At 38.6% G+C, this 27,740-nt stretch overlaps 1 protein-coding gene across 1 annotated transcript; it reads left to right on the top strand.

Moving 5' to 3' along the window:
• The first annotated feature begins 16 nt into the window (after positions 1–16).
• On the top strand, positions 17–27,740 carry LOC106902794 (spindle pole body component 110-like). The gene is given in 20 exon segments (XM_014966579.1): positions 17–98; positions 4,197–4,282; positions 6,177–6,288; positions 7,960–8,095; positions 8,936–9,164; positions 9,932–10,054; positions 11,385–11,500; positions 13,337–13,436; positions 13,650–13,786; positions 13,905–14,015; positions 16,655–16,726; positions 18,603–18,738; positions 19,211–19,342; positions 22,698–22,836; positions 23,100–23,179; positions 24,313–24,465; positions 25,615–25,717; positions 25,839–25,882; positions 26,475–26,637; positions 27,687–27,740. Coding segments are annotated over 20 exon segments (2,271 nt in total). The 3' UTR covers positions 27,704–27,740.

Here is a 27,740-nt window from a genome sequence, read left to right as displayed (position 1 = left end):
GTCTGGCCCAGCTGCCATGTTGAGGCCCGTTCTGTCCACCACAGCGCTCTCGTCCTCTGCTGTGGCACCAGCCACCCTCAACCACCTGCAGAACCTGGGTGGGTGTGCACAGGGCCGGGGGGGCTGCTGAGGTGCCTCCTGCCCCAGCACTGGGAGGGACGACTGGTCTCCTCATGGACAATGTCCCTCCAGTCCTGGGCGGACAAGAGAAGGGAAAGACCCAAACTTTGTATTGTATGTATGTTTTCTACTGTGGTGATGTGTGGAGTCAGAGCTTAACAAGGAAAATTGATATTATTTTGCCTTAGCGTTGTTTGCCATTTTAACTATCTGCCTAAAAAAACCCAACCAGGCTAACATTATCCCCATGGCTTCAGTGGCCAGGGACTGTCCCTTCCTGTTTACCCATCCTGGTTTACTGAGGTTAATGTAGAAGACATAAAATCCAAAGGTAAGAGTTGCTACAAGTGTTTGGTGGGGAAGGGCTATGGGTAGGTCATGTGTTTCTTAATGGGATGGCTGCCATGGTTATTAATGCATTTCCTCCTTGTCTTTTTGGGTTTATTATCACATATGGGGCCATCTGGTTCCTCTGTGGGATTCCCAAGACTTCTTGGCAAGTACGTATGTGACCACGTCTAGGGCTTTTCCTCTTCAAGCCTTTCTACTATATCTTATTTCTGGAAACCTTGCTTAAAAAAGCATTTTCATGGACAGCTGCAGTCTACCTGTAACACAAACCTCCTCACTATCGACAGTGCTGACATCGTAGGGCAGCATTGAGAAAAATCCTCCTTCCAGCACAAGGCTGGTGGCATATTAAGAAAGCCAATGCACTTTGCAAGGTGGTTCAGGCGCTGTGGCAGGTGGTGCGAGCCAGATGCTTGTGGTCCCCTTTCCCTCTGAAGTGAGCATGTGGCATGGTGTCTGAAGGAAGAAGGAAATTTTAAATATGCTTAAAGCACAAATTCATTCCTTTCAAGTCTTGACAGGTTAGAAGCCCTTGAATTGTCTTGAATGTCAATTTTTCTCTTGGGCCATATGAAACAAGAATGTGCTTATGGAGCTGTTGGGTCTTGAAAGATTAATGTGACCTATAGAATCACATTTATCATGGTGTCTCTTGTAAGAAATACAGCCTGCCTTCAGGGTAGCTGGATGGATTACAGAGATGTGAAACTGCAACAATTCAGCAATTAGCAACTTGGTGCGAAGGCCTTCATGAAGGAGATGAAGCAATGACTACAAATAGAAGAAATTTGCTTTAGAAGGAAAGAATAATCATGATGCAAGAGAAGGGTTGCTTCAAGCGTAAGCAAGAAAATTGTGCTGTGAGTAATAAAGTTGGATAGAGAAAAACATCAAATAAACTAAGTACCAGGAGATACATTTCAAACAAGATTTTTCTGTGTCTAAACGCTCCCCTTTGAGAGGTAGGAGCATACATGTATTAAGGTTGAGCAGACTCAAGGAATGGATTCCATGCTGAAGAACACTGCCTCTGGTTGTCATTTCAAATATTCCAATTTCAGAACATTCAAAACTTGCTGTCAAATCTGTTTAACTGTAATGGAAAGCTATTCCTGTCTAAAAAAGCTGGTTTCTTATAAATAGGCAGGATTGGGCACAGCTTGTGTTTATAGATGTATATTACAACATATTAGCTTCTGGAGGCCTCAGTTGTCAGACTAAGGACTGTATGGAACTAGGGGCTGAACTTCCCTGTTGACCTGGAGATTGGTTGCAGGGCATTATCTCAACAGCTTGATTTCCAAGGCTGCACAATGGTAATGTCCCTCAAAGAGCTTATAACCCAAAGGCCAGAAGGAAAACATACGCAGATGAGACAAGTGGCTTGGGGTGACACAAGCTGTAGTATGAGATCTAAGATGATGTGAAAACACTTCACCAGTAAACGTTTGTGGTCCCGGTGCTGTGCCCTCCCTGCCACTGTCAGGCTGCAGCTCATCCTATGCCCAGAGGAGCTGGGGGGGGTTAAGGAGGGATTTCAGGTGGGACATAGCAGTGACTTTATAGTTTTTGAGAATGTGGTGTTCAAGGCTCTGCTGTGCAGGGAGGATGAACTGATGCTGTTCTGGAGCCAGAAGTTTGTGCCTGTGGCACTTGAATGAGAGAAGCCAGGAGGGATGGAAAATGAATAGCTGACATTTGTCACATTAGGCACTTTGATTTTTATGCCACTTTTAAAAGATTTAAAGGTTTTATTAGGAGAAGAGTTTTGGCAGTAAAGAGGGTGGCATAAAAGGCTGTGTTTTGGAGCAGTATGCAGGGAAAAAAAGAGGCAAGACTTTTCAAAGGGATCTTTTTTTATATATAAAAAACTGTATTTGGGAAACTTATACTTCACCAATGGCATTTAGTAGCATTTAGCTTTGGTTTAATAACAAGCATAGGATGAAATTGAAAATATCTGAAAACTTTATTGCAGCTTTTTTCTGAAGGAGATGTTTCATCTAGGAAGTACAGATTTTGAGAAAGCAAGCGTGAGCACAAAAGAGGAGAGAGAATCAAATAGATAAAAAGAAATCAAGAGGGGGTCTGGAAGGGGAAATACTAAAGAACTAGTAAAAATGCCTTCACGAGAGGAACTTAAATTTGGTTTTAACATGAATTTTCTTTTATGCACAATATACCTTAAATTTTGTTACATTTCTGAGGAAAATAGCTCATAGTTCTGTTGGCAGAAGGACAATGAAGCTGGTGAAGGGTCTAGAGCACAAGTCTTATGAGGAGTGGCTGAAGGACTGGGGTTGTTCAGTCTGGCGAAAAGGAGGTTGAGGGGAGACCTTATCGTTTGCTACAACTCCCTGAAAGGAGGGTGTAGAGAGGTGAGAGTTGGTCCCTTTTCCCAAGTAACAAGTGATTGGACGAGACAAAACAGCCTCAAGTTGTGCCAGGGGAGGTTTAGATTGGATATTAGGAAAAGTTTCTTCATCAAAAGGGTTATCAAGCATTGGAACAGGCTGTCCAGGGAACTAGTTGAGGCACTGTGCCTGAAGGTATTTAAAAGACGTGTAGATGTGGCACATGGTTTAGTGGTGGAGTTGGCAGTGTTAGGTTAACGATTGGACTTGATGATCCTAAAGGTCTTTTCCAACCTAAAGGATTTTATGGTTCTGTGATTCTGTTCTATGATTTTAAGGTTGTAAAAAGACTGTGATTTCAGACTGCTGTCATCAGAAATAATTGTCTGGAATAACTACTAATTGCTGAAGCTGGGACAAATTCTGCTTTTATGCCACCCACTCTGCTGTTTGCTGCATATATGGGTTTGTTTTCTGACATCTTTCATCCTGATAGATCACAGAAAATGCCGTACTGGTAGGTGGTCATCATCAGGCCTGAAAGTGGGTTGGTATGGCAGAGCTAGCAGCTGCTCCAGTCCTTTGTTCCCACCAACTCTGGATAAAGATTTGAGTGAAATGGGACAGTTGCTAGTTTTCAAACAAGTTAGTAGGTCAAATTAAAAACAGAGCTCTCATCTCAGCTGGCTGAGTGCCTTGTCTTCACTACAAATTCACTTATGCTTGTACTATGAATTTTCTTTTTCCGCTCCTGTGAGGATTTAGTCTCTGTTACGAAACCAGGGTTTAAAAAATTTTCATGCCACTGTAACAGGTACAATAATCTTTTGGATCAATTCAAATCCTTGCAATTATTATTCCATCTCAAGCTAAATTAAATTTAACAATACGTAGAGTAGCTTCTGGAGTAATGTAAATCTCACTTTAGGCTTTGATGAATCCGGATTAGTTTTTTTGGTTGCAAAGAGGCATAATGAAACCATGACTACTTGGAAAAACTCTAAAGATTAGCTACACCCTGCTTAGAAGGAAATTATTTTGATCCACAGCTTTTACTTCAGTTTAATAACCTACGTAAACTTCTGTGAATGACTCTTAAAAGATTAATTCTGCAGAATTTAAGTTGGAAGCATTTTGTGACTGATAATTTTACCATGTCCTGGGACTTCGTATGCCACTTGGGCATCTGCCTTTTCTGTGCACCAGGAGGAGGAGTGAGAAAGATGCTGACCTACTTTAGAACAAGGGAAAACAGATTTAGCAAATAATTAAAAAACAAATCCTCTCTTTCAGAATAATTTTTGCAGAACAATAGAGCAATATTTGAAGCTTTAAAACTATACATTTTAATTTCACTGTATTTTCATTTAGAAGAATACTTGAAAAATGAAGACTCTGCGTTCAGTGGGGAAGTTGTGCAGTGTCTTGAGGGTACTATTCCTGCTATTAAGAAATTGGTAAGAAAAACCTAATATTTAGTTTCAAATATATGCAGAAGAGTTTGTTGGTAACCATGAAATTAATCTTTTACAGTTGTACTATAAGAAGTGTTCTCATGTGTAAGTTATATTCTACCTTAAGAGAGAGAGGTAGGTGGTTTGGAGTGAAGCTAGTGGGTGCTTGCATGCACTTTGCTACCTGCAGAACCAACCTGACTAGTATAGGTCACCCAGCTGATCCAAGCTCACCTGCTGATGTTTCAATGCGGGAATGCTTGATGCCATTATACTAGGAGCTAGTGAAATTTGAGGAAGTCCCAGATTTCTGTCAAAGTAAAAAGAAGGGTCTTATACTCAGCAGTAAATTGGGACACAGGGTTGAAGTTCTGTTCCCCACCCTATTGCATCTTCATAGTCTGCTTTTGTGCAAGAGGTGTAAGCTCTGAACCTACAGCGACTTAGTAGGAGCATCACAAAAATCACTCGAAGGCAGAGGTCTACTTGTGTAGAGCTTTTTACATCATAAGGGCCTTAATGCTGTCAGTGCAAGGGAGAAAAATAATGCTTCCCTCTCAGGGCTGCTGTGAGGAAACACCTAATAATGTTAGTGCATTCAGCAGATGGTACAGAGTTCAGCAGGTAGGTGGTTTGCCCAATCACTAGGTGCAAAAGGAATTTTTTTTGAACATTTTGTCTTTCCTTGAAACAACTGCATTGTGTGTAATAATAAGAGACCTTACAGCATTTATGAGCTGAGGACAGCTGTTCATAGGTAGCTAACTTTAGGTAACTTTTGCTGTAAGACCTCTGAAGCCTTTAAAGCCAGAATGGCTTCAAACAGAAGGTATTTTAGAAGTATCTCCCTGAAGCATTTGTTTAGGTATGTGTAAATCGTACAAACTTTCCTTTCTTCTTCAGTATGCCTCTAAATCATCTATTTCAGTCCAACTCTGTATTAGTCCATCAGATGAGTGTTTTATATAACATGCTGAAATCATGAAGCTGTTTTCTTTTTCAATGCTTCAGCTAATTGAGGATGTAACTCATATGAAATTAAAACCTTTTACGCCTTTATTTTACACCTCTAAATATTTCATCTTCCCAAGGAAATGAGAGTAATTTATATGCATGCATATAGAATTTGCTCTGTAGACAGTAAAATTCAACAGTATCTTTACTTCCCAGAGTGTCTCAGCTAGTGATTGTAACTGCTAGCAAGACTGAAGGAGAAAGACAGGATTGGTTTTATGTTTTAGTTGTGATGCCAAGGTCAACATCCATTTAAGAACTGATTTCTTTTCCCAGACATTCAGGGCTTCATCAACCCACCTACAATTCTCAATCACACAGATTGGAGGAGTCAGTTGTTTGAGGGCTCCTCCCACGTCCAGTTCAGTTTGTTTTGTCTTGCTCCATCACTCTTAAAGTGACCCTTCCCATACCATTACCCATGAATCAGATGATGCCTTTCTAGTGTGTCTCAAGGTCAGCTAAAGCTCCCCTTCAGTGTAGTTTCAGACCACAGGTAAACCAGGCTCTTCTGTTGCTAGAATAGCACACTTCATACAAAATGGCAGATGCTGGCAGCTGAGAGCTTCCCTGCCGGCACAGCTTTTGTAGCAGAGATTTGGGTGACAGCTTCCTGAAGACTGTTAAAAGTCAGAAGACAACAGTTTCTGGAGCTCCATAGGTTTGTCAGCTACCTGTAAAACAAGTTACTTGCTATTTTGAAGAGTGAAAGAAAGGACAAAAGAGAGCAAGTATGAGCAAGGGGAATGATATATCTAGGTGTGGACAATATCCAGTACCAACTAACTAAAAAACCATGAAATAATGGCTTTGTAAGGAAGAAGTGCTTTTTCATCTGTTGTTGTATTACTTGGTTCTCACTTGCGTATTTTTTAATTGTCAGGAAGAAATTCGAAGACATACTCTTGAATGCTTAGAAGAGGAGACTATAAAAAACAGCAACCTTCGCTTCAGAATGCAAAAATTTCCAGGAGAGATTATTGCAGAGATGACAGGTAGTGCTGACTTCACCAGCTCTGAAAAAAACCAAAAGAACTGAGTTACCTATGCATTTAAACAATTTGAAGTAAATCACTTTCAATAAGACCTTATTAATGAAAGAAGATAGATGTTCTCTGCCGTACGATGCTGTGAGGGATTTTTCTCTCACATAGGAGTGTATGTAAGAGATTTCTTCACTGAAGACCATGAACAAGCACAAGGGGAATGAGTAAAGAACCGCAGCATTCAGTTCTGATCCCAGCCATGCCACAGCCTTTCTCTGACACTTGAGATGGAGCACTTGAGTGCTCTGTGCTGCAAGTTCTCTCTTTGTGAAGTAGGGGTAATAATGCTTATCTGACGTGACATTACTTTTGGGTGGGGTTCATCTGACCAGATACTTATCAACTATCCCTTTTAGACAGTAAAGAGGAAGAGGCGCTTCTAGGTATGATTCATCTCACCCTGGAATAGGTGTTTAAAGTCAGAAGAATAATGAACTTGAAGTGCCTCTTTCTCTCCACTGGCTATGAAGGGAGGCTAAAGCATTAGCTCAAATGTAAGTATCTAGATAAAAATAAGTATGGCTTCAGGTATGGCTTCACTTTTAAGATGACCAACCCCTATTCTGCTACTGCCCTTCAATAGAAGCACTGTAGTCACAAAGTAAAGTGGTCAGGGAGCTGATCTAGGTGAATGCCAGGATTTCTTCCTTCTGGGAGAAGCAAGGGAGTATGGAGTTCTTTACCTGGCTAACCATGAGGCTGCGTGATTGTTAGTGGTGGCACAGGGGGAAGGATGGCAACATGGTAGGGTGCCCAGGAGAGCAGGACTACTTTTGGTGCAATACGGGGTTAGATTAGATTCAGGTTCATCATGAAACAGCAGCCAGAGCTTTTCTTTTTTTTCTTCTTTTTTCTTCTTTTTTTTTTTTTTTTTTTCTTCTTTTTTCTTCTTTTTTTTTTTTTTTTTTTCCCTCTTTTTTCCCCCCCCCAGCTACATTCTGTGTTTGTTGATTACTTTCTTACAGAAAATTTCCTCCCTCACCTTCTCTCTGCCTATAGCACGTGGTTGCTATGCAGTTAGTCAATTGTTGATACTAGCTGCTCCATTCTGCACTGCCTAAGTGTTTTTGCGTGGGTGGATGTACGCTGATGTGACTGTTATCTCAGAAGCTGAAAAGATGCTGGACTACAATGCCCTTGCACAGAGGAGCTTTAACCACAGTGCCTCTTCATGCAGGCTCTTCACTTCCACACAGCAGTGGCTTTTCTGGGAGAAATGCTATTGAATTTCAAGCAAGGTGATCCTGCTCCTTGTCCATGGCTGCCAGAGCTGGTTGTGCAGAAGATTTTTCTGGGGGGAAAGGAATAATTTTAATCAGTTTATGTCTAGGGAGTATGTCTAGGGAATTTCTTAGACATGAAAAAGAGCAATTGTTCTGTGAGAACACAAACAAATGCAGGGAAAATGGGATAAGACTGAAATGATGAAAATGGGATGAACAACTGAAATAACATATGTGATTTCAAGGATGTTAGTGTCTTAGAATCACAGCTATCCCTTACGAGGTGACAGTACCAATAGCAGTGAATTAAAAATTACAGATCAATCCCTTTAACCCATTATCTTATATACCTTTTTATAGCTAAGAGACTTCCACACATTTTGTACTTATTTTTTAGCTCTTGTTACTGCTGCGCGTGAATCTTGTGCTGCTAAGATAAATCAGTTGCAGTCTGCATTGAAAAGCACTGCTGATGAAATTGAATTACTGGATGAGAAGCGAATCCTTTGTGAAAGACAGAATGCTGCACTGTGGTATGTATTCAATTGAAAAAGGAAAACCATACTGTCGTGATAATTAAGGAGAACTGAAATGCTATCAAAACATGGTGAGCGGTGCTTGGCCCTCACCCCTGCAGCTAGCTGTAAATGTTCCTAGGCAACTCTTCGCTACAGCAGCAAGCCTGATTTTTAAGATCTTGTCTCTTGAACAGCAGAGCCTGCTTGCTCCTGCCTGCCCTTTGTACCCCTGATAAACTCGCTTAGGGAAAATTGTTTGCATCTTTGCTTCTTACACTGGCAGAAAAGGTTTTCTCTTTCAACAATTAATGTTAAGGAACTACAGATGAAAAATCATAGCTTTCAGTTAAAAAAGAACTGGAAGGAATTCTGAATCAGTAACTGTGCCAGCGATCCATCTTCCTCTTCCAGAGTTATCCGAAGAGGATACAGAGATTTGGGAGATATTTGTTTCCTCCCTGCCAGATTTCATGTTACTGTCACCTTCTGCCATGCTGCTAGAGCTGTTTAAAAATAAATCACAGTGCATTTTCTTAGAGGAAGCCTGATTGCTTTGTTCTTTCAGTGCTTGCAAGCAGCCCTTCCATTTTTTAATGAACCTTGTGGAAAATTATCACATCAGTAAAACTTTGAAAAAGTCATAATACAAATAACTGAAAGCCATTTCATTGGAATGCAAGGTCTTACGTGGTCTTCATCACAGGTACTGGTGCATGTCACGCACACTGCCACAGTAGACTGAGCTGCTAATATATGAATAAGCAAGTAATCATTTCAATGAATATCTGAACCAAGCCTGTGAGATGAATGAATGGTAGGAAATAGAATTTTCATCTCTTTTTTTTTTTTTTCCAGTGAGGAACAAGAATACTTGCGGATACAGTATAAAGAACGAGTAGACTTGCTGGATGAAAAGATGGCAATGAAAGCTAACACAAATGTTCTCTTAATTGAGGTCTGTGATAAAACAAGAGATACAGAAAGAGAAATAATCAGGACAAAGGCAGCACTAGAAGAATTGAAAGAAAGAATAGCTCAAAAAATGAGCAAGCTTGAGAAAGAGAAAGAAGAATTGGATAAAAAGGTAAAGGTTTTGAAATGTGCTTCACACTTTTACAGATAGTTTTATAGTGCCAAAAATGAAATGACCTTAGAAATCATTCCAGATGTTCTATTTTGCTTTCGCATATGGAGCTAACATACGTCTCCGCAGCAGCCAAACAGAAAACTGACTCTCTTGCCATTGGCTGCACACTGGTTTGACTTCTGTATACATGTGCTTCTGTGTGTGAGGTGTGTATACACACACGCACACTCACACACAAATATCCACACATCAAAATTGCATGGTGTATGAAATTTGTTTTCTAGCAACACATCTCAGAATATCATGTCTGTATTGGTACTCCTTACTGACTGTGGGATAAATAATCATATACTGGGATTTCAACCCCTCCAGGCAAACTGCTTAAAATAGACGTACCTTTATTTTCCAGCAAGCTTTGTGTGGTTTTGTGTGTATTTGTTGTGTTGTGTGTATTTGGTATCGTTTCTGAACGATAACATAAAAAAAAGATGATCAAAGAAAACATTCTACTAGAAAATATAGTATGATGAGGTGCCTACACTGGAGTAAAATAAAATAAAATTTTGACAGGCCAGGTCCTCATTTGCATGTTATATTAATTAATTATAGTTTCTTTTTCTCATAGAATTTGGTCATTTGGCCATTATTCCAGCGTAAATCTTGTGCTCATATAATTTTGGAATGTTTCAGATGTTTTAATATAAATTTTTAAACAATGCACCATATTCTATGTTGCTCAATTAATTGTATTATTTTTAATGTAGAACAGAGAAATGAAAAAAATTCTTGATATTCAGGAGGCAAACACTTCCAAGAAAAAGCATGAATTTGAAACCTTAAACATAAAATTTTTGGACCTACAGCATTTGATAAGTCTGAATTCAACGGTAAGTGATATACAAAATTGTTTTTGTTCGTTAGTGCAAAGATCAAATTTCAATTTCATAATTGGTCAAAGTGGGGGTAATTTATAGAGAAATGCAGTCCCTTTTAAGAAGAAAAATAAGCTTACATGCTGTCTAATTGATTGACATTATTAACTGTTAGTTACTCGTTCATGGAGTCACTTTCAAAAATAGAAAGTCTACGTAGCCTGTTTTTACCAGTTTAATGAAACAGTTGGCAACCCTGTGCTGGTCAGTCTGTTTATCAGGACATTCTTAAAAGGAATTTTAAAAAATGTCAGTAAGAAGTTGACTTAAATCCCAGTCCTGCACATGCCTTTGATGGAGCTAGTTGGAGGACTAGCTGAAAAAGAGAAATTATAATCAATGGATATTTAGGGGAAGAAATTGAGAAAAGAAGACTCTGCTCAGATATTATGAAAGAGTTTGTGCTGGAAAAGTGTTGTAGAAACTAAAATAAACAAGAAGACTATGTTATGCTCAACTGCCTGGGAATATTTTCAGCAGTGTAAGTAACTCCATGCTGGTGGACGTGACAATCTTGAAGAGGCTCAGGATCTAGAAAGCCAAAGCCAATAGGACTACAAGACAACTAGGCCTTCTCTGTCTGCCACCTATTTAAGACTGGCTTCCAGTTCAACCCTGCCTACTCTAGAACTACTTCTCCCTTTTTGCAGATAACTTATCAGATGAAAGTAAGGAAAGAGCAATGTCTTCTTTCCTTTTATGATATCTTGCAAACAAAACTACTTGCATTCAGTTTAACATCTGCTGAGTTACCTCAGCATTACTGAAAGCAACTATACTGCAAAACTAATACTTGTGTAATGAGTTAAACCAAATTAAGCTGTAAAAAATTATTTTCTGCCCTAGTCTTGCCAACTTCTGTTAGAAGCACTGCTGCCTTCCCAGTAAAAGTCCTTTCTGTATGAATGAGTATCATTCAGTAATGAATGAGTAATTGTAAAAATTCCAGAATTATACCTGAGTGAACTCTGCAGTGAGGTTCCCTTAAATGACAGATTTCATAGGTTATTTTTTTATGTTTCTTTTCATTACCAGCCTGCATGGCTTAATTTTTTAACCCTTTCAGTGATTAAATACAATAAATGCAGCCTTAACCACTGCTTTCTCAGTATTCTTTCTTTGCAGGCTGTTTTAATTTTGACTGTGAAATCTCAGAGTGGCTAGAAAATAGTAGAGTCTCATGCAGTTGTTATGAAATCTTAAAAAAACAGTGGCAGTAAGGGAGCTCATTGTTTGCTGTTTTGAAAATTGCATATGTCTTGACATAGTCTGTTATATTTTTTAGGCTATATTTAATGAGGAAATTCTCATAGCAAAACTGAAAGAAAAAAGCGAACAACTGGAAAAAACACTGGAATTTAAAAAGACAAACATGCTGGCTCTCTCAGAAAAGAAGTAAGCATTGCTAGACCATTTGATTTGATCTTTTTGCTAAACCTGTATCAGTGTTTGAGGGATTTTTTCTCCAGTATCTTAGAAGAACCAGCCAAATTCTATAAAGTATGCGAATTATTTAATGGGAATCTTTCTATTGGCTTTAGTAGGCATACAGTAAAGACTTGGAGAACAGCTGGAGATAATCTAAATTAGCTGTCAGGGAACAAATCTTCACAAACAGTGCCCCTTGGACTAGAGTTATACTCTATATATTCTAACAATATGCATGGTAGGAAAGTCAGCTGTTACTCCTGGCACTTGCTATTATCTTCCTATCAGCTGTAATGCTTACATTTGCTATGGCACAGAGACTTGTTCTTCTATATGTTACCTGATGTGCAAAACATTACAAATTATGTCAATAAGCAAAATAATCCAAATGTCATTCTATGAGCTTGTCTATGTTAGACCCATGGAGCTCAATGTGGAGATCCTCAATTTAGCATTACCCATGCTGGCTCCATAGCTGCTTCTCTTCCGACTCTGCCATAGTCCTACTAGAAGGGTTGTATGACTCAAGTGATGGGGAAAAAAACCTGAGACTCTGTCCTGGTGATTCAGACTTCTTGTTTGAACTCATTTCCCTCTACAAGCTGAGCTAAGAATCCCTACAAAAAAGAAAATGTAATTTCTTGGAAACTTGGGTAAAATTATTGCTCTGAACTCTACTATTTTTCTTGATGGCACACTAATTCATTAATGTCTTCATGAAATGAATGTTGCCATTAATTAATGATGTAATTACTGTAAAAAATGAGCTGCAGCCAGCATCCAGTCGTGGCCCTTGATCCTGTAGGCAGATATAAATGGCTTATCTTTACTCTCCTCAGTATTAACTTCAGTAGAAATACTTGTGCTAGTGAAGATGACCACATTTGTGTTTTGTGGCTCCAAGTAGCTATGATCTGGTGATGACCACAGAGCAGTGTATTATGGTGAATTTCATAGTCTGAGTGTAACAGAAGCATTGTCTCTTTTGTTCTTTTTGTGCTGTATTTTTATAGCTGCTCAGTGTTGTGAAGGTCTTTATTTTAGAGTGTGTGTCCTTCATAACTAATTCTACTATTGGATATAACAGATGAGTTAGGGAGTTGAGAAAAAATCTGGTCAGGGTATTTTTTCCTTTACAGTGCTTGGTACCTACTCTCAAAGCCTGGTCAATATGCATTTCTGCTTCTATATTCGCTTGCTGTGAAACTACTAGGATGCTGGGGCTTCCTCTTTTTTCTTTTTGATATCCTCTCTTCTCTATCAGATTTCTTTTTTCAAACACTTCTTTAGGTGGGCTCCTGCTTCTTGCATGACTCCAGTTTTGTATAGAAGATAGGGAAGGAAGAGAGTATCCCTTGTTCTGACTGTATCCTGTAAAAGACACAAAGACACAATGTCCATCAGAAGCAAGAAGGATAAATCTATGCTCAAACTTTCCCTTTTTAACCTGTAGACCTGTTGCTGGTAGGACTTATCTACCTGGAAGCCTGACTGCTTTCTGCTTGTGTACTTTTTCTATGAGTTAATTTATAGAAAATATTGCCTCTCCCCACAAACCTTCCATGGCTTGTATTTTAATATCTTGCAGTAGAAAGCCTACCTCTTCTGTTTGTCCTTGCCTTCTCTGCCTGTTTTCTTCTCATCAGATATATTAGAGAAAAGTAATGAATAAGGATATCTGAATGGACTAGAGCTCAAATGGATACGGATATTCACATAGCTTACATTCACTTGAGGGGCTTGAGAATAAGAATGCATAATATTTAATAATGTTTAAAATATTTTTAATACCCTCCTAAATATGTCTACATTGGCTTTGTTTAATAGAATTCAACTTGATTCTGAGTTATTGCTTTTACAATCAAAAATTGCCAAAGAAAAGGAGGATTTTGATAAGGAACTTGAAAAGGTAAGAGAGATATTTTTATTCTGGATCAGAGTTTTTATTAGGCCTTGTCTTGTTGAAGCACTCAATGAGAACTGGCCGGCACAAAGCATGACATGAGGTGCACATGTCAGCCAAGGTGTTGGTCCATTAACAACTCTGCCATACTGACGTTAGGCAGGACTGGGTAGGAGACAGAAATAATAATAAGCTAACATCTGTGGTCCTTATTTCTAGACTAAGGAATATCTACACAATGCTAAATGCCTGAATAAAAAACTTAAATTAGAAAATAAACCTGCGTACCGGAAGTATGAACAAGTGCTGGAAGAAGAGCAAAGCTGGGCTACAAAAAAGGATGAGATGGTGGCAAAGTATGTTTTATCTGTCAACTTTTTAAAGTTTTTGATTTTATGACTAAGGCTCTTATTGCTACATAGTGAGATCATGTTTCTGACAAAGTGTCTAACATTTCTTTTTTTTTTCTGGTAGATTGGGAAAAATATCTGGTTTGTTTGATGACATGCTTGAATTTCTGGCAAATCATATGATGGAAAATAAAAACCTACAGAAAAAAGTCGGAAATCTTGAAGACAGCCTACTGTATGTAATCTTTCAATATTGACAATAGTAAATTGTCTCAGTACTGTTTACTCAGGAGTTCAGCTGGTTTAAGAGATTCTGAAATGTAACATTCAATACAGAAGTTAAATGGGTTTATGAACCATACTGTTAGGCTGGTATGAATCTTCATACAACAAAGAGGTTACCCTAATTTAATCTGCAGTTTCTTATCACCAAGCAATGAACATAGAAATAATGAATGATACTGAAGCAGTGCAAGATGTAAAACTACACAAACAGTTGAGACTGTGAACTCCACACTGGGATACCAGCTCTTGGACTAAGCCACCACCCAGTTTTGGTGGTATCTAAGAAAATCTGCTTTTACTCAGATAAATCTAGTGCACAGAGTTTCTCTGAAAAAGAAATCTTTGACTTGTGTAGTCTAAGCAGAACAGACTTTCCGTGCCCTATGCAGTGAAGTACAGCTGGGAGGAGCTTGGCAAAAGCACTGCAGCTCTCTGTTTGTTAGCCTGTAGTTGGTGGAAGAGATTTGGGATTTTGCTGCCGCAGGTGAGAAGGGGGCAGTGTGTGCTGTCCCCAGGTGTGCTGCGTTGGACCCAGCTCACCTATTTGCTAGAGAATCAGGAAATCAATGCCTTATCTTGTACACTGATAATCACATTCTGTCATATAAGAAGGGTAATCCTGACAAAGGGGGAAGCTTTTCTTTTTGTCTCTGCCGGAGAGTCATCCTTTGCAAGAGAAAGTAAAAAGGTTCAAGCAATTAAGCTTATGTCACCCAAACCTAGCAGAGCCAAATACTTGCATGTATTCTGTGTTTTGAGTGACACCAACTATCCTGGTTCTATGCAATGTTTTCACAGTGTGGCACTGAAGGGGCTGTGCTCCTAGGGTCTTCCTGTTATCTCCTGTTATTTCTGTATTCCTGTTATTCCTGTATTCCTGTTATTCCTCCTGAGAAATGTTTAGTTAAGATGGAGTTGCCCTACTTACGGATATAATTATAACTGAAATCTATGAAAATGATTACTCACCTCCCTTTTCATATCAAATAAGAAAACATACAATACATTTGTTCTGCTTTGTAGGAAACGAAGTACATTTCTATCTTGATAGGATCAATGTCTGCATTTTTCCTGACAAAGGAGATATTGTTGCCATGTAGATGTGGGATGCAAAAAAAATAATACCGTGAGGTAGCCAGACACTGTTAAAAAGGAGGTAGCTATGCACTGCTAGAGAGGAGAACTTGTAATGAAGTACAATGGAGTCTACACCATAAAACTAAGTTAATATAATGAGGTGAAATAATCATCACAATGTATCTTGATGTTAATTGGATATCTTCACTAATGAAAGTAAAGGGTTCTAAGAGCTTTCTCCCAGAGTCCATCAGCTTTTAAACTAGGCTACCTGGAACTGTGCAAAATGCATCGCTGCTCTGACCTTTTAGAAAAACTGACTGAAAAATCCCCTTTCTCCAGTCCATGTCTCCGTGCTTTCCTAGGTTTTTATTTTGTTTGTACGTAATTATCTTGTTTTGTGAATGTTCACTGACTTAAAAGCACCCCTCTGCATCAAAGCCAGAATACTTTAATTTTGCTGTACATCACACAGACCTCCCAGTCACTTTAGCAGAGCCACAAAACTGGAAATCAAAATTAAGAGGGCTTACTAATTTTTATTTTCTCTAAAAGTAATATGCAATGTATTCAGAATCTTACTATTCACCTTACAAGATTGACTGATTTTTATTTTTTTTGTAATGAACATTTTCAAATTTAGACTGTCAGGTCTCATTAAAACAGGGCAATCTTCAATTGATTAAACCCACTGATCTGAGAAACCCACTGACTTGACAACAGTGAATGTAGTTTTGGAAAGTATGGAATAGAAGAACTGTGATTTTTCAGGGCACATTCCACTACTATTGAAATGTCTTGCATAACTAGCTTGATACATTCAGCTTTGCCTTTTTAACAATAAAACCTTTGGAAAAATGCCCCTCTTTGTAAATCCTGATAGGGTTTTGAGTGGATGCTTTCCACCATCTTTGAGTCTTGAAGGAGTGAGAATCACTGGTTTCATATTATCAACCTTTTTTATTGTATTAAACTCTCCTGGCATGTGTTGAATACGTATAAACTTAATGCATTTTAATATTTATGTCACATGATACACGAAAAAACATATATGTAAGAAATTCAAATAGATTAATTTGTCCATCTGGCCAGAAGTTCTACTTCAGAAAATATTCTTTCATAGTACTTGCTGCTAATATGTTAGAGTAATTGTTCGTTTCCGAAACATCTGTTTTTGTGTATTGCATTTGCTTATTGTTTCTGTCTTGATAGACGTAGTCCTTGATCTGCCTTGGTTCCTAACAAGAACCTCTTAATTTTAAACTGATGTTTTCAACCTGAGAAACAACAATGTGTAACACACAGCTGTGGTTGAACACTAGTATGTGTATGTTTTTGAGATGTGACCAACAGGTACCATATTGCCTCTCTCCAACCAGAGCAAGTGCTTAGCATGTTGGTTGGTGGGTAGGAAGGAAAATTTGAAAAACTGTACTAAAAAATTGACATAAACGAAATGTTCTGCAAAACTTCAGCATTATCTCTGAAAGTTTTTCTATTTCTGCCCCCCAGAAATATCAGGGAGAAGTATGCAAAAGAGCTGGCATCTCTAGAGCAAGATTTGAAGATGGAAAATGAGAAAAGGTAGGATACAACAGAAAGTGTGCAATGTTTCTTTAAAACAAAGCAGAAACTTAATGAATTACTGCATCTTGTTGCTCTTATTATATCAAAGATATAAACCCAAAGCCTCACTATATAAATATTCCATGATATAATGGCAAATAAAAGGGCATCTCCTCAAATATGCCCATGGTTTCTTTTGAATAGAATTTCTATAGTGCCAAGTGGCAAGAACCATTGAATTTCTGTATAAGTGGCTTTCATCACTATGACATTAAATGTTCTACTTTATTTTATAAGCTATTGGGGATTTTTCCAGGATATGGACACTTACATAAACTGTAAAAGTACTTGGGTTTTTTTATTATTATTTTAATTAAATTTATGCTCATTGGTAGCTGATTCTGGACCTTTGAGGTCGGTGAGAGCTTTGCCATTGAATTAAATTTGAAAAGTGTCCCAGTTCCCTGCAGTATCAAGCACATACAGCTCCAGCTAGGAAATATGGGCTCTTTGCGTGCTGAGCATCTTTTCAGATCAGGTCATCAGATTGGTGGGACCTGGAGGTCCAGCTGTTATATAGATAAACCCTTTGCCAGAGTCAGTAAAAGTGAGATATCCTTGCATTTTCAGGTATTTCATCATGAGGTGAAATTGCAAAGAATTGTAAGGAGCGTGTTACACAAAGATCACAAAAAGATTAAGGGTTATTTTATGTGTATTCAGAATATCTGCCATGAAGTAGTTTGCATCACTCTTCATATATGCACATGTGTCTACCCACAGTGGTGTGAGTTACCTGAAGAAAATGCTTTAGTTGGGTAATCTAAGTGACTGATTGCAGCTGGAGTTAAGGTCAGAGTGATATAAAGCTTTCTGGCTGGTTCTGAATTTCTCAGCAACTGCCTGATTTTAGTTGAAGCTCTTGGAGGTCTGCTCATAATGTTTGTCTAAAATCAGTTTTGTGTATCTGGTTTTTGAGGTGCTGTCATTCCACACCAATATGGAGATACCTTCTTTTCAGAGCATTGAGACCTATGTACTAAATAGGGGGTTTTTTTCTTCCATTAATGCCTACTTGTACGTGATTTTTACTTTCTCTTTATTCTTGGCAAGAAAAAAAATGTCAATTTGGTAATTGCTTAGTCCCCTACAGTTGATAGGGTACTCTCCAAAATAAACCCATTGTCTGCTCAGCTACTTCACACTAGCTCAGCAGCTCTGACTTCTCATTTGATTATTCTGTCATGTGAGGTGCAAAGAGATCCAGAGATTTCTTGCTCATCTAGTCCAGTCTGGGTCTCCCCTGAATATTACATTATACCTTTGTCTTCAAAAAACAATCATGCTCATTCCAAAAAGCCATTGTTGCTTTCCCCCCTTACCCTCATTAAGATGTCATTCTAAAATCTTATTTGTTTGATGACTAAGAATAATTTTTTTTCTGACGTCTAGTCTGCATTTTCACATAGACAGGTACTCTCTCTTTGGTTTTGTACTGGTGTTGTCTTTTATCCTTTTCACAGTTTACAAAGCCTAGGGTTTCATGACTGTGAAATCTCGTCCCTTCCAATTTACTAAGCTAAATTTACCAAGTTATTTGGGCATATAACAGAGGCACTTAAGTGAGACTAGTCACCTTAAGACTCCTCCAGGTTCAGTTCAAACAGAGGGGCACTTTAAAAGGTTTTTATGCCTTTTCATGCATCCCTCCTAGATTTTGTCAGGATCCTAGATTTCTACCTGAATCACTTTGATTGTAGTCCTGAAGTTACAGGAGATACATTTGAGTCTTCCAATCACTTAAATTAGGCTTGCAGTTCCTCATATAATGTTGTCTCCCTTCTCTGTTTTTCTTCCAATTTCAATTTATTTCTGTTTATGTGTCTGTCACCAGAGTAATGCTTCAGTGGAAGCTACTGTACTTAGGAAAGCAGACAAAACTCTTGTTCTCAGAAGAGGAGAATGTAAACAGAAAATTAAATGAAAGAATAGAAGCTGGCAAAAAAAGGCAAGCTGGACTACTTATGGAGGTATGTTAAACAGCACTACATCCAATGTTACGGTATGTTCATGCTGTACATAATCAGAGTAGTGTGATACTGACGTAAGTAACCTCTAAGGGCAAATTCTTTTTAAGCTATTAAATATGATATCATGTCTAAAGATCTTCAGTATCTAAAGATCTAAAATCTCCATTCGTGGAGATATTAAAAATGCTGTTTTGACATGGTCCTGGACAACTTGCTCGAAGGGGCCTTACTTAAGCAGGGAGGTTGAACAAGATGACCTCCAGAGGTCCCTGCCAACCACAACCATTCTGTGATTCTGTGATCTGACCCTAACTCCTATTAATAATGATTTTAAAGCAATTATTTATCTTAGCAGGTGTTGTGTTTTAAATCCAGATTGCTCTCATTTTGCTCTAGTTTATTTTTGGGTGGTCCAGGTTAGATGTAACGTATTTTAGAAATCACTGACCTTCATTTTGCTTTCCATTATGAGATTGAAGACCTTGAGAGAAAGCTTACTCAGTCTGAAAATGAAGTCAAAGCCCTGAGTGAAGAAGCAAGTAAGAAGGAAAATGATTACAGGAATTATAATGAGGATTTTAGTAACAAAATGAAATATCTGGAGGTAAGTTTTGTAGTTCTTTTTATTAACCTTGGGAATATTTCAATGGATGAATTGGCAGTGTTTGTTGTACCTCATTGCAGCTATGCTTGTTGGAGCAATGCTTAAATGTGACATATCTGTCAGTAATTATTTCAAGAAAATTCTCTACTTTTCAGGTTGTTGTTTTGGTTTTTTTTTTGTTCTCAGAAGCAGTTAAGACCCTCAGATTGAGACACTGGAATCAGTACACACCCATATACGTATATGTACACATGGGCATCTATGTCAAAAGAATTCAGTGAAGGTGTTTCTCGGAAGGGATGCCTCCCATTTAAAAAAAATATATATGTTCAGGACCACATTCAGTTCTGAAATGCATCCAGTTTAGCTTTGTAGTGAGGCTCCAAATGTATAACCTGTTAATGTAGGATGTGTTTCATCATTTTTGGGTAAACGGACCAACAGTCATGGAAATATGACAGCTTAATTTTAGACACTAATCAGATTCTCCTCTGAATTACTGTTTTTGTAAATCTATTAGAGTGACTGAAGGTGTACAAGATATAGCCCAAGGCTACTTAGTGTCAGTGTTCTTTAAAGCACTGATGAACTTTCTTTCCCAAAGAAAGGAGGACACCGAAATGCTTAATCTGAACTATGCAGAGCTTGCAAAGGTTTCAAGTACTTCTGCAGTCTTTGGTGTATAGTATATCCTCTGTCCCCAGGGAAACTGTCTGACTCTTGGTCAACAGTCTGATTTGAGATTGGATGAATCAGGTGCTGATGAAACTGTTATCAGCGGGTTGCCCGTCCCTTTGTGGCTGTCGTAGTTTTGACTGGATTGACCAATCAGAATGACAGATGGCCCCTGCCTCCCCCCTCTAAGGTAAAGAGAGGAGAGGAAGAGATAAAGAGATGTATGAGATTAGAAAAAAACTAAACTACTTTAATGAAAATATTAATAAATAATGAAATAATAAATAATAAGAAAAAAAAAAGAGGGAAAAAAAAAAGTATACAGCATATACAAAACCATGTCAAGCTCCTGGGATGACGATCACATCACGAGCAGGCACAGGGAAGAGTCCCAGACTGGACTCGGTGATGGACAGGAGCTGGATTCCGGATCTGGAGTCAGGAATACTCGGATCGGGATCAAAGGCAGACGAAGAGACAGGGTCCTCCTCAGACATCAGCCATTGAAGAAAGAGAGCTGACCCCTTGATCCCTCACCTTTAATACTGAGCATGATGCAGATGGGATGGAATACCCTGTTGGTCAGTTTGGGTCACCTCTCCTGTCCTCTCCTCCCCACACGTGGGACCCCTCTACCATTCTCTGCTTCCAACCCTCTAACAGGACAATAAAGAAGTTACCTGTCCTTATTGTTAAAGTAATAAATATAAGCAAGAACCTCTCTACATACTGTTCCTTGGTATAATCAGGTCTTATTGCTGTGAGAGTGAACAGTTTCTGAACAAGATCCTGTTAATTTCAGAGTTTAGTTAGTTAGAAGAGGCACAGCTAAAAAAGTAAAATTACTGAGCATAAAATTATCTCTGTTTCACCTCAAATCAGGACAGTGGCCTGGACAGAGTCAGGTTGAAAAATTAATTGAAACTGTGTATTTTCATTCAGTAACACACTCTACCATTTTCTCCTTTTTTTAAACTGTTTTCCTGCCTTGGTTTCATTTCCTACCATTTTGATGAAACAATTGAAGTTTCCTTTTTTTTTTTTTTTCTTCCCCATTTTTTTTTTGGAGCTTTCAGCATTTTCTTGCACTTGCTTTTTGCCATTTTGTTTATTCTCCTCCATATTTCTCATTTTTTTAATTCTTTTGACCCATCCTTCTGCTATTGGTCCTTAAAAAATGCAGCAGAATAGTCCTGCTTGGAGAAGTAGTTTAAGAACAGTCAAACATAGAATTAATCTTCTTCTGTATAATCTCCATGACAATTGAAGTGTCAGGAACTTCTTTGGATGGAGATGGTATCTGCATTGAGTAGCTTTTGATGGAATTTTGTGCTATGCTGGATCTTCAGAGCAATATTCTCCTATCACTGATTCTTTTAGAGCACATATACATTTTTCCTCTGTAACAACCTATAACATATGATTTATTTAATAAGGACGAGAATTTTCTTTTGTTTTAAATTTGCTGTCTCAAAAGTTTATTGGCATCCTGCAGCTCTTGTGTTATGAAAAACAGTGAATAACAGTTGCCTTCTCATCTTCTCCAGAAAAGATGTGTGATTTTTACACGCATTCATTGTGTGTCCCTTCAAAGTTGTCTCTTTGCCAGGCTGGAGAATCCCAGCTACAAAACAGTTGGAAAAATCATCCTACATAATAGTTACCCAAGCTTTACTGACCAAATAGAACCGTGGTCCCCGTTAGTTTGCAGGAGGTCTACTCTCATACTGGAATTAATCTGTTTTTTCCTTATGACTCAGGTGATAGGTTAGAGTGAACGCTTATCCTATCTGCAAATGACAAACACGGTAAGAGTGGGAGCACCCTCTGCAGGTCAGAACAAGAATTCAGAATTATTTAGCAAGTTGAAAACGTAATTTTTTGGGGGAAAAAGGTCTTAATAATAAAAAATAATCCATATTTTTTCATTTAGGTAGAAACAGTTGTCTGTACAAATCCATTATGAGGGACATATTTAGGGTGTGATAAATATAACTAACGCTGAAAAGTTGAACATAAGTAAACAAAGATTTGTAGTAAGGAAAAAGGCAACTGTCAGATCAGTCTGTATAAAACAGCTGAGCCTGGCAAGGCTTATATTGTATGTTCTCTACCCTAGCTGGTCTCGCTGGGACACAGCTGGAATACAGCATCCGGTATTGATCAACTCATTTAAAGGAGGATGTAGATTATTTTGAGATCCAAGAGGAGTTCACTATAGCTGATCAAAAAAAGGTTGAAGAAATGTGCAGAATTTCAAATCGGTAAATCTAAGAGAAAACATGGTAGTAACTACCAACTAAATAAAAATTCATAGCAAGATGATAAGCTTTTCTCCTTGTCCACTTGTTGAGACAAATAACACGTAACAGAATAGATTTAACTTGAGAAAAAGTTGGGCCCTGAGACAGCATTGACAGCACAGTTAGTAAAACCCTGGAATTGGTTGTCTGAGACATGGTCTCTCTGCCACTAGGGTTTTTAAGGGCACATCAAACATCTGTCGTGGGTACTTATGTCTAATTGATTCTGCTTTAGAGCAGAGAGATGGACTAAGATGACCTCTTGGGATCTCTTCCAGTATTCTTTTCTCTGTTTTTCACTCCTCTGGACATGTTGAATTATTAATGTATTAAATGCTGCTTAGATAGATTATTGATTAATATTAATTTCATTAAAGAATGACATCAAATCTGCAACTGAATATCTACTTAAAAAAGAAGAAGAACTAAACATAAGCAGGCTAACCTTGGAAGAAACCCAGAGGGAAAGAGAAGAGGAGTTTACAAAATATGAAGAACTGAAGAAATCATTTTTACGTAAGTGTTAAGTAGCTCCTCTACCTAGAGGAGCTTTCTCTTGCTGTTTCCAAAATTGTCTGCCTATGGCTCAAATGAACTATGAAGCGTATAAATTCAGCTCTTTGCAGCAACTGGAATCTATACACATGTCCATAACACAAATAGAAAGCATTATTTTAAAAAATGATGGACCAATTAAACAGATCACCTAGATTTATTTAACAGCTTGACTGTAATGTTCAGTCATTACGCTGTCTAAAAACCCTTTCTCTGCTTTGTAGAAAAGAAAGATGAAGAGCTACAAATCCAAAGAGCTATTCAGCAGTCCATCGAAACTACCGGGAAGCTCAAGGAGAACAAGGTAATAACCTAAAACTTAGCTGTACTACTTCTGCAAAGTTGACACCACCAGCTTTATTTCCTCTCAGTAAAGGTCGGACACCCATGAAGGCTGGAGGAGAGAGACTGGGGCTCGGGACATAGGTTCCTCTCTGTTGCTGTGTTTCCATCTGGGGGATGCCTCAGACTGAAGCTCAGCCTAAGCCTAGCATTTATAGCAAGCTGCCCTTCTGGTGTAATTTGCATTCCTTAGGCAAGTGAGCAAGTCAAAAAGAAGCTGGTGAACTAAGGACATTTGTGAACCTGCTTCTGTTCAGATGCTTCCCACAGGCAGGAATTTCTGCCACCTCAGTAACCTGTATTTGAAAAATCTTTCTGTATCCTTGCTGCTTTACCCGTATTTCTCATTTCTAACTTGCAGCATTCAATCAGCACCAGTGTAAGGAGAGAGAAACTTCTATGGCTGTGGAATTTGTTCCAGTGGCTCAAAATATCTGAGCTGTGGGGCATCTACTTATTTCAGCTGGGCTGTACATTCCAGGCAAACAATCAGATTGCTTTTACTTTCTGTTTGTCTGCTGGAACAAAACTTTTAAGTGGAAAAGGAACATAGTCACACCTTCTGCTCTTAATAGGAAGAATCAAAGTATCTTTAGTTACTGAGAAGTATAAGACAAGCTCAATAAACTACATAACGGGCTCTTAAGAGCTGGTCAGATTGCAGGATTCGTGCCCCAGTGGTCTGGTAATGGGCAAACATCTAGGATGAGCGCCATAGAAGCCACATCAACACAGAAATTGTGCCTGTTAAGAGAAGGGAGACCTGTTCTTCAGCTATATTAGAATAGGAATAGCACAATGAAACAGTTGTGTACACCTGAGCCTCCAGTGACAGAAAGTGGTGCCCTTGTCATTGGGTGAGCCTGCAGCAGGAAGGTCACATCACTTCATGTCAGAGTTTGTTCCTATCTTGTGGACCATGAACAATCACTTCTCCTCTCCGTATCTCTTCCTCCTTGTTGGTAAGAGGGCATAGATGCCTGTCTGAGATGGTACATTGACATTTTAAAATGAAAGGTGCCACATAAACTCTTTATTTAATTACACAAATCCTATATAAAGATCACTTAGCACCAAAGAGCTTATTATTAACAGCTGGAGCTGAGGAACAAATTGCGGATCAAGCGTGATGCTGTGATTGACCAATTGAAAAATCATACAGAGAGTATGAAGCTGCTAGAACGAGACATCTATGAGATCAACAGGAAACTCGACATTGTGATCACCGAGAACTGCAGACTCCAATTAGTGAGTATATTGGAGCGTGACAGTGCTCCTTCTCCATATGAAGTTCTCTGATCATTTTTCATTTCACAGAGAACTAGCTGTAGAAGATGATGAAGTATAAACAGCACAGGACAAACCTGCCCTTTTAAATACATGTGTGGAACTGCGTTTAATTCAAAAGGAAACAAAGAGGAATATTCAAGGGCAAGGCCTCTACCTGAGGCATAATCAGTATTGTATAATTGCTGCATTCAGTCTGGGATTGTAGGAAAAGGCCTTCCTGACACACGAAGGGGACTGAGACAACTGTGAGATGTAGAATAGGCCTGCACAATTTGGAATCTATTTGAAGATCCTCTGTATACCTTTCAGGTCCCAGGCTACCAGCGTAGTAGAACCTCCTTCCCCATAAACGACATCCTAAAAGTGGTTTTATTGCCAACTGTTACCAGGCTGCCATCAACCCCACGGGGACTAAATTTCTGAGATCATCTGAACCCTGCGCACCGTTTGCTGCCTGCAGGCACAGAGCTCTGCTGCTGCAAGGGCAGTTGCCTGAATCCCTGTGTGCTAGCACTACAGATGCTGGGTACCAGCTACTCTGCAGCCCTATCTGATTATATCCTTATGGAAACAAAGGTTTCCCTCAGGAAGAGAACACTTGGTTACATTACAAACATCCCTCCCTTTATGTTCAGTTCACTAACAGAAGCTGAGAAGCTCTGATTTTTCTGACACCTGCATTGCACCAGGGAATGCTGTTTATTTTGCCTGACCTGGGCCACCTCATGCATTTCAGCCAAACTGGGACGGTACGAGCTGGGTCCTGGTAGAGCTGATCCCATGTGAATGAGTCCATCCTATTTTGGGGGGGGGGGAGTGAGGAGAGTTTCCCTGGTTGCACATGACCTGTGCTGCTCCAGCTTTTCTCAGCATCCTCATCCATTTTATTTGGTAGCACAGACATAGCTGGGTTGTGTTGATTTTGGCAACTGTTAAAATTTGTTCAACAAGATGAAATGGATGTTGTTGTTGAAAGAAAGTGTGTTCACAGGAATACAATGACCTAAAACTCAGTTTATTTTTTGTGGTTTTTTTAGAAAGTATGAAATAGGAAATTATTTAGAAGAATTTCGAGAGAATTATTCAGTTGTAATTATTTTTTCACAGTGCAACGAGCAGATAAAAGAAGAAATTTTTGCAATGAATGCTGAAGCAGAAAACCACAAGTCAGCAACAGTCAAAATCCTGAATGACCTAACAGTGCTTCATGGTAACATGTTAATAACTATTTCAAAACCAAAAAGTGACATTTTTTAAATAATAACTTTCAGTCCTTATGTCATTTTTTGGCACAGCAATCTACTACATTTTAACTGTTAACTTTGTTGTAGATCTCCTTCTGAAGGGATGGTCAGAGGAGAACTTTATTCAAAAGGTGAATTTCAATTTTCTATTGTACTGTTTTACATAAATAGATTTCATTTACCATGTAAAAATTAAAATTGCATTTTGCAAATAAAGGACTACAACCTTGGAAGTTGTACAAGGGCAAAGTAGTAAACCTATGTTTTCCAACATTGTATAAAAGTCCTGGCTATAAAAATAATTTTTCCTGATACTGTTCCTTTTCCTGGTCTTATATTCAAGCCTTTCTTACACCTGTACCTTGTAATGTTCTTGCTGTTCTACATTCAGCTCATCAGTCTTGTTATATTTTTCCAGCTGGGGATGGCCTTCAGTTTGAACAGGTATTAAACCAAACTACCATTTAAGAAAGTTTTTCACCAGTTATTCCATTAGAAGGGCAAACTTTGCTCTTTTTATGCAAGGATTGGGTAGTTAATGAAAAACTTCCAACAGAGCTAAAGGTCTGGTGGCCAGTCAAGCTGTGGGAAAGCAAGACAAACAAAACAACATTCTTAACATTTTGAGGGGTTTGGGTTTTTTGTTTGTTTGTTGTTTGTTTGTTTGTTTTTTTGTTTTTTTCCTTTTAAGAAAAAAATGAATTCTGCTCTGTGTCATTACAGGAATTTCTGAAAAATGAGCAGGAAATACTGAACGAAGTGACAGCTCTAATGACAAAAATTCAACAGCGAAAGGAGAAGATTGGTGATATTAATAGCAGGCTACAGAATAAGCTCGGAGAACTGGATTCTCTGATTCTCAAAAAATCTAGAATGGATGCTCACTGTAAGATACACTAAACTTTTTCTTTTCCTTTTTCTTTTATCCCCCTCCTTTTTTTAAAAAAATCCCAGGATATGTTAATTCTTAGCAGTTTGTGATAAAACACAAGTAGTACAGCCAAGTTCTATCTGATCCCTCTGCTGCAGATGGAGACATGCTGGTGTATTTATTAGAAGAACTAGACATGGTTTATAACACAGCCTGATAATATTATCCCTAATTGCCACTTTCTAAAGGCAATAGATAATAACACTGAGGGGGCTATAAAACAGCCTAAGCATCACTGATCTTTCCAGAACTATATGTTTGCTTTTCCACAAAGGATAAATAAAACTAACAGACCCCCCAACACCCGCAGCCTGTGGTTGTGTGATTATCACTGTAGGACTATACGGTTCATTAATGTTTATGTTCTCTAGAATATTACGCGTGGGCAACTTGTACTGCTGTTTCTGTTTAAATGAACAATATTCTATAGTCTTGGGGAGGGGTGGTATTACACAGGGACCCTCGGCACATAAATTTCACTTGCTTCAGAACCCCCTTTTAACTTAAATCCTATAGATACCTGCTTTACTTGTTGGTTCACAGAGGTCTCATTTGTAATGAGTCACAGGTTTGGTCACTCTACGACCACTGTCTTGTTACAGAATGTGTTTTTTTATACAGAATAAAACCAAAAGGCTGTTGTGTACAGGCTACTTCCAAATCATTGGGTCTGGGTAATGTGACAGGAAACCAGGGAGAGGAATGATGAATTTTTAGAGGAAGAGAATGTCCCTGGAAGTCAGGCAGAGAGGAGAAGGATGGTGAACACACAGCAGAAGAGAATCCCACTTACCTGAAAGCTGGTACCAGTATTATTTTCTGTGTGAGATGAGCAGGGCAGGTTTCTTCACAAGGAGCCCACGCAAAAACGTTGCTTGGTCATTCCAAACTGCATGCATTTATCTAGTTATATCTACCTAACTCTTTGGCTGCCATTACCATTTTTTTATGCTAGTGAGAGAAGGTGGTAAAAAGACTTTCTTAATTTGTATTTTGCATTCCAGGTTTTGCTGAAGGCTAAAGCACTGGAGGAGGCTAAAGCACCGGAGCCCCCGCAG

Source organism: Calidris pugnax, unplaced genomic scaffold (assembly GCF_001431845.1).
Source record: "Calidris pugnax isolate Ruff unplaced genomic scaffold, ASM143184v1 scaffold74, whole genome shotgun sequence".
Classification (NCBI taxonomy): domain Eukaryota; kingdom Metazoa; phylum Chordata; class Aves; order Charadriiformes; family Scolopacidae; genus Calidris; species Calidris pugnax.
Note: the sequence above shows the minus strand (reverse complement) of the source record. Positions and strands in the feature narration are given on the sequence as shown.